The 7,753-nt window shown below is 42.2% G+C and overlaps 1 protein-coding gene across 1 annotated transcript in view; it reads right to left on the minus strand.

The window, feature by feature from the left end:
- Positions 1 to 4,307, minus strand: part of TREH (trehalase) — an 18,977-nt gene extending 14,670 nt beyond the window's left edge. Inside the window, exons 1-2 of the mRNA XM_024207283.3 lie at positions 4,302 to 4,307; positions 3,245 to 3,444 (exon numbers count right to left, since the gene is read on the minus strand). Of these exons, the coding sequence (XP_024063051.2) occupies positions 3,245 to 3,444; positions 4,302 to 4,307 (206 nt within the window). The remainder of the gene's footprint in view (positions 1 to 3,244; positions 3,445 to 4,301) is intronic.
- Positions 4,308 to 7,753: the final 3,446 nt, after the last annotated feature.

Below are 7,753 nucleotides of genomic sequence, written 5' to 3' on the forward strand. Positions count from 1 at the left end.
CATGGATGGATAGAGGAAACAGAAGGAACCAGGGTAGATAAAAATCAATGATTTAAAAAAAATCAATCAGATTTTTTTTTATTTAAATTGGATTTTTTGATAAAATGCTTTTTGAGGAAAAAAATCTATCTAAAGATAATTTTAATTAAGATATCTTTGAGCTATAATGTATCTCATCATGGAACAAATTATAAATTCTAATTCTATAGTATGAGACAATATATTCATGTAATGTTTAAGAAAAGTTTTGTAAAAGAGTTCCAATAGTTCATGGATTAGGGACCCAATCTGATGGGGTTCCAGGGGCTTCTGTATAGATTATTTAGGTTAATCTTTCTATCTACCCAATGGGACTCAGTGCTCAGTCTAGAAGATACCATCAGAGATGCTTAGTTTTGCAGTTCTCAAACTGTGGATTTGTGTCTCCAGAGATAAAACATTTTTGCTGTTAACAAGCATGTTAAGATAAATAATATATAGAGGGGAGAAATAACAGACCTCAACTCTACTGTCCCTCTGCAAATTTGTATACACAGAGTCAATCCCTTACCTCTCTCTAAAAGTGCAAAATTTCAAAAAGTTCAATGAACAGAAGATTGTTGGGGGCAGAATAGATCTGGACAAGGAGAAGTCTGGAGATAAATGTGAGAAGGGAGGGACAAGACCCAAGAACCTCTTAAAGCCAACTGGCAAGGAGGTTATAGAAATGTCCTAATTCTGATTCACCAAAGAACGTCATGTGAAATCTTAAATAAAAGCCAGGGTCACACTGATCATTAAAATCATTGTGAAATGTATGTACAGATAACTCCATATATGGAGTCATGTATATATACTGGAAATACCTTGATACATGATCTAAGAATGCAGGAGTCACGGGAGAGAAACAAGTTTTCTTTCAGACAAAAGATGTTTATCAATCTCTCTCTGTTGGATATCAGAGGGGTAGCCGTGTTAGTCTGAATCTGTAAAAAGCAACAGAGGGTCCTGTGGCACCCTTAAGACTATACTTCTGTTAGTCTTAAAGGTGCCACAGGACCCTCTGTTGCTCTCCGCTGGATGTAAATTAAGCATTGTAAACTAACACAATGATGTCCCTTTACATACAAACTTTTGAAGAAATGTGCAGTCAACAGGGCTGCAGCACACTTGAAAAACAATCCATGGGATGGTTATACCTCCCTTATCCTGCACCTAGGAAGTAAACAGGAATTGCGTTTACAGACTCACTATCACCATTGGTTGAAAATGTTGCAAAAGTCTTTGGGTGTGAAACTTCTTTAGACTGCAGGTTAACTTATACTTAAGTTTAGTCTCTAGAAATCATGTAATTTGTATTTATATGTAACCTTTTGTTCCCAATATCTTTACTGTCTCCTGAATCTGTAGTCCTTGATAATAAACTTATTCTTGTTTTCACTATAAAGATATACAAGAGCTGTGATATGTATATTGTTCCATTGAGGATAGCAGACCTGGTATTTCTGAGAGTCTTCAGTGGATAAGGGGCTGGATACTGCAGTGAATGCTTCAAAGGGGCTCAGGGACTGGGATGCACCTATTGTTAACCTGCAAGGCAAAGTAATGGTTGGCATAGCCCAGAGGTGTGTGCTTGGGTGGCTAATAGACTAGTGGTATCAGGGAGCTGACAATCAGTTAAGCACAAGAAATGTCCCTCATGCTAGAGCCAGGGAAGTAACAAGGTGATTCTCAATCCTGGGTACCCCAAGAACCATCAATGTTCTCCATAGCCCAGGCAACAATCGAACTAAGTCCTTTTACCATGTGGGTCTCTCACATTTCCTCTCAGGTTCTATGAATATGCAGGGAGCAACTTCATTTTGCAACAAGCTCCTCCAAGAGTCCTGTTTGTTTTAAAGATCTGAGTTTAGTGCTGATTAAAGATGCCAGCTTACCAACCCTGGAGACTGACTTTACTATTCACCCACTCCACACAGCAGGGGCAGTAAGTCAGGCTTCCACCCTATGCACTGCCAGCATGCCTCCAGCTTGACCTGGAGGAACCCCCAATAAGGGAGTTCCATCTCCTAGGCCCAGCTAGGCATTGCCCTCACAAGGGGCCAGTTAGTACAAGAGGGACAAAATGGAGACCTGTCTCCTAGCAACTTGATTGAGACCTACCAATTTGTTTCATAAAAGCTACCAAACAGCCTCAGATGGGGACAATTTTTGGTCCTTAACATCCTTGCCCTGGATTTTGGCAACAAAGGCTCCAGTGCTGGTGTGTCTGTGCCACCCCCAAACTCTTTACCCATTAAGTCCATTATTTTAAATTATCACTTTTGCCAATATCACTAGAAGATACAAATCTCACTCCCTCCCTCTTGATATTTTCCATTTGGCATGTAGTAATCCCTTTCTTTTCCCCTCCCACCCTACATTTAGAATGGCATTTTAAGATCACTGCTGCTTCATTTTATTTCACTAACAGTCAGGAGAGATTTTATATCAGTGATATATGAAGACAAAAGTCACTTCCCTTCTGGTCCTCCCACAAATTCTGGCAGCTACTTGTAGAGAGAGAGATGCATTTCAATAGAATGGGGAATGTTTCTTTTAAACCTGTGCTGCACTGAGATTTTTTCTTTAACTGAGCACAATACTCTGCATCAAGCTATTCTGAGGCAGGCTGCTACTCACAGTCCTCTTCAGAACGATACAAACACACAGTAAAAACACAACGACCCGTGCCTTGCAGTATTCAGGAAATGCTTGAATGCAAAGAACATCCTCTTCCCAAAACCTCTAAAATACTCCAGCGAGTTTAGCACCCCCGTGCTTTCCGTGCTCTAGACAAGCCTTTGGGTGTCTCTACTCCAGTCAGAGCCATGACTGCAGCATGCGCAAACATACCCAGTATTCCCAGCCTCGGGGCACCGAACTCATGAGTTGGACACCAAAAAGTCTGAGGTTTGTTGGTTTATTTTCACACACACACACACACACACACACACACACACACAGTGGGTTTTTCTGGTCTGACTTTTGATTGTTGAACTCCCTTTGCCATCCCCAGTGCAGGTAAGCGTGAGAGACACAATCAGTGTCGCCCGCCCCCCAAACGTCCTGGGCGAGGCGATTCCGGGCCCGGCTGCAGGCGCTCCCCCCTCATCAGCCCAGCTAGTAAAGCAACCCCCGCCCCGCCCCGCCCCGGCCTGGCCCCTCAGCCCGGCCCGCCCCCAGAGGCGCTCACTGCCCTGAGGTAAGCCCCCCTCAGCCTCACCGCCGCTCCTTGGGGAGCTCTTCCCGGGCCTCCGGGGCAGCTGCAGGGGCTCCTCGCGAGCCTCGGGCCCTGCCCGGGCCGGGCGCGGCAGCGAGTCGGGGAGGAGCAGATCCGCCATCCCGGTTGCTCGGAGGCGCGCGCAAGCCTGGCGCCTCTTCACCCCCCCCCCCCCCGCCCCCGCCCAGCGTCGGGTTGCGTGGCTGAGCGGAGAGAGAATGAGCGCGCGCTCTACCTGGCGTAGTTTTGATTGGCTGGCTGCCCCTGGACGAATAACCAATCAGAGGGCGCTCATTCCCTAGAGGACTGGTCGGGGGCAGACCAGCTGGTCAGCCCTTTGGAAACCAGCCGGGCCGGCTCCAGGGTTCTGGCCGCCCCAAGCAGCCAAAAACCAAAAAAATAAAAAAGCCAAGATCGCGATGGCAATTCGACGGGAGGTCCTTCGCTCCAAGCTGGAGTGAGGGACTGTCCGCCGAAGAGCTGGACGTGCCGCCCCTCTCAGGAGTGGCCGCCCCAAGCACCTGCTTGGCAAGCTGGTGCCTGGAGCGGGCCCTGGCTCCCAGGGCCTACTGCTGCTGTTAGTGGAGCTAGCTGGCTTGTAGCCCACTAGGTTGCCTGCAGCTGGGGCAGTCACCCTCTCACTGCACTGTAGACAAGACCTTTCCTCTGTCCTGTAAAACTGCCTTTTTTTTTTTTTAAGGTAACAGCACATCACTGAGTGGTATCAAGCCACTTCGGACAGTTGACATGAACACAAGATTTTCTATTCCAGATTACCAGAAGCCTGTACCCATTTCAGAAGACTAACACTACCCCTAGTGTAGTTGATCAAGTTTCATAATTAAATATTGCACATGGGTAAGGTGTAGGAGCTAGTTTATGAGATAGAAAAGATGTTCTGGTGCCAAATGCCAAATAAAACGTAATCCTTAAAATTACAAAAAAAAGTCTAGAGAACTGTAGCCAAAGACATTACTAAAATTTGACCCAATACCAATCCAGGGGTGGGATCTAGGGGTGGAACCTCCCACACACTATTTCAGGCACCTGAAATTCTTACCACCATGATCAAAGACAAGCAAGAAGTTATAACAATGTTTCTGAGTTTTTCCTTTAGCTGTACAAGCCAGCAGTAAACAGGGGTCTTTTCTGTAAATCTCTGGAGAGTGATTCCTCCCTGGGTCAGGATTCTCTTCTCTTTGTAACTTAAGACCAAAGTATATTATTTCCCTGTCTTCGTGTATGAGATAAAACAGTTTATAGATGGGCAAATGATTTTCATCTAAGGGTTGGTAGATTCTGTTTGGTTTATCATGGATCACAAAATCATTTCTAAACAAGTAGAGGTAAGTGATCTTAATTAAGTCTTATGAAACTGAAATGAGTATTTAATTCAATTATTTAGAAGAAGCCTTTTAAAAAGTTACTCAACTGAAATAATGTGTTTCTTATCAACGCACCACATCACTTTCAGGACCACTCCTTAGACAAGCAAATTAATCATAGAATATCAGGGTTGGAAGGGTCCTCAGGAGGTTATCTAGTCCAAACCCCTGCTCAAAGCAAGACCAATCCCCAGACAGATTTTTGCCCCAGATCCCTAAATGGCCCCCTCAAGGACTAAACTCGCAACCCTGAGTTTAGCAGGCCAATGCTCAAACCACTGAGCTATCCCTCCCCCCATAATGAATGAATATTAGGAATCTTAAATTCAAAGCAAATCCCATTAGTAGTTTACCACAATTAGCTTACTTTTCAGTCTGAACAATCTAGTGTTAACTGAAGTTACTAGTACTTTAAGTTACAACATACAATTTCAATATACCATTAAAATTATTACAAGAACAGTTTATTTCCTTGGGAGTGCTTTTGAAAACATCTCACCAATGATGCTGAAGTCTTTGGTGGTGTCATCACATTGCAGAAGCAGTGCTGGAATAACAAGCTGGTTCTTCTTGATGGTGTGTGATGGCTTGTTTACCTTTTGCTTGTTTGGAGATGAAATGAACAGGAGTGTGTTGAGTTGGTATCTCAATTCAGAGAGATTTACACTCTTCTTCCATAGTCTCACTGAAGGTGGAAGACCCCTCTTTCAGGGGCTTGGCAGGATTCAAATATCAGCTGCTGTCACTTTTACTGGCTCAACACCTTTATAGGATGGTCTTAGTAGCATCTTCAGTTCATGAATATGCAACCTGCTAATACATACACAGCAAAGTTGTAAATCTTCAACATCCTGGTCATATTGCTTGTCTCTCTGATGGAAAACGGTGCCATTTACAGTCAACTATTTAGTTCATTTGGAGATATTCATCAAGGTTTAATACCTGAATTTGTTTCAAATTACTCCAAACCCATTTCTACTTAAAATTTGCTCTGTTTTTAAATAGTCTTTTTAAATTTTGGTAATTCTTAAACAGAGTCTAAACTTAAAATGGTCAAAGGCAGCATAGTCTAAATACTTAAATATGTGGTTCTTTTCTCGGAGGTTGGTAAGAAAGTTTCTTAAGCACTGCCAGATACCTAATTAATATAAACATTCTATAGTCAAATAGCTTCTTGTAGTAGTAACCAGTTATAACAAGATTACTTGATTTTATATTCATACATGAATAGTGAGATGTTATGTAACAGTGCTATAAGAAAGTTATTGTATCTATATGCAAATATATAATGCAGTGTTTGCAAATTACCATCACAAAAGGAGCTTATACCACCTTAGGCATTTAAGGAATTAGAAAGGTTCTAACCACTGTGGTAGAAACCTGTAGAAGTAATCAACATCATTCCCATTTTTACATATTTCCTTAACATTAAACAGACTTTAGAGTGCCTATTTAAAAAACAAACAACAAAAAACAAAAACACCCACCTTTCAACTAGAGTATGTCTAGCATTCTTTGTGCAAGGTTAAAACTGAGGTGTCTTTCTGGAGAAAGGGTGATAAAAGATTCCTGGCCTAGCTTTTGTGGCCTTGATAAACCAGGTGCTCATATCCCTTAAAGAAAGGTATCCTGCTCTTTGAGAAGACACTCCTGTTGGCTATTTTACTTTTAACCAAACAGTTCCCAACACTACTAATCTACAGTAGCTTCACTCACAATTAAAGAGTTCTTAACAAATGCTATCTATGCAAGGCAGTTGTCACAACATTTATATTGCTAGAAAGATGTTTAAAACAAAAACTATGTACAGTATTACAACAAAACAGAAGAGTGGTAAAGGCAAAGTGTTATTTGAAAAGATGGCACCAAAACACTGCTCTTCTGTAGCAAGGTGGACACAGCAATACCAAACTATAGAGCTTCCATATTATAATGGAAAGAACTATTCTTTTTACAGAAGACACTAGTCAGACTCATGGACTTATTTCACGCATAGAACATTTCCAGCTAAAGAGGTAGTGTTGCCTGGTGAACAGCTCTGGTTTCTATTCCCAGATTAGCTAGTAGCCTGCTGGGTGACCTTGGGCAAGTTACTTCACCTCTGACCTTTGTAAGGGGTTTTGAAATCTACTGATAAAAGCGCTATGTAAGAGCTAGTGCTTATACACCCGCCCTATAATTACTCAGTTAATATAATCACAGCAGAGAATATCCATTTGATAAATGCTTCAGCAAACAACTGTGATAAGTATGGTAGGGCCAGCCTGAATACAAAGGTGCGGCATAATTCATTAACAATGAATCAATTGTTCAAATCAAATTGGTATTTGCAAAGGATGTACTGATTAGCCAAGACTGTGGGCAGGTGCTTTGGAAGGTAATGTACCCTTCCTGTTGAGGACTGGTGTTACGGGGAGTGCTTTATTTCCTCCACACATGGCTGTCAATACACTAAAATCCTGACTTGCAACAGCCTGTGCTGTCCCAGCCCTATGCCTCTCCTAAGCAGCCTGTCAGTTATGAAGTGGTTTTGCAATATGCACAAAAACCCACAGAGCTGTGCAGAGACAAGACTTTTTACTCTTATTTAAGCTAAACAAACAGGCACTGTAGTAATTGAATGCATCACTAGCACATTTCCACTGGTTTCAGAAGGCTAGTTAAAATTTGCAGTCCAAGGTCATCATTCAAACTACTCATTTAAAAAAAAACAAAACAAACAAAAAAAAACCTACACATATCATGGATGAGCAATGTGTTAGAGATAGGTGTCCTGCACAGTAAGTGCTAACGAAATCCAGCCTAGCACCTTCAACAGAAGCCAGTTTGTACACAAGACAGCGCTGCTAACAGGTAAGAAGTTATCTTGCAGATGGCACTGTTCTGCTATTTGCTTCAGCTGTAATACTGCTGCTGAACTTGTAGAATTCTGCTATACAGAAAGATTGACACCCTCTTCTGCAATTGTTGCTTTATTTCTCAGGCCAGCCTGAAGTGCACACACTCACAGCAAGAACATGTATGCAGGATTTGGATGGAGGAGGAAAATAGGAATGAAACTTCTTGCACAGTAGTACAGAAAACTTGTCTGAAGGATAAAAGTAACAGGAAACAGACACCAAGACAA

The sequence above is a fragment of the Terrapene carolina genome, unplaced genomic scaffold, assembly GCF_002925995.2.
Source record: "Terrapene carolina triunguis isolate 2854851 unplaced genomic scaffold, T_m_triunguis-2.0 Scaffold374, whole genome shotgun sequence".
In the NCBI taxonomy this organism is placed as follows: domain Eukaryota; kingdom Metazoa; phylum Chordata; order Testudines; family Emydidae; genus Terrapene; species Terrapene triunguis.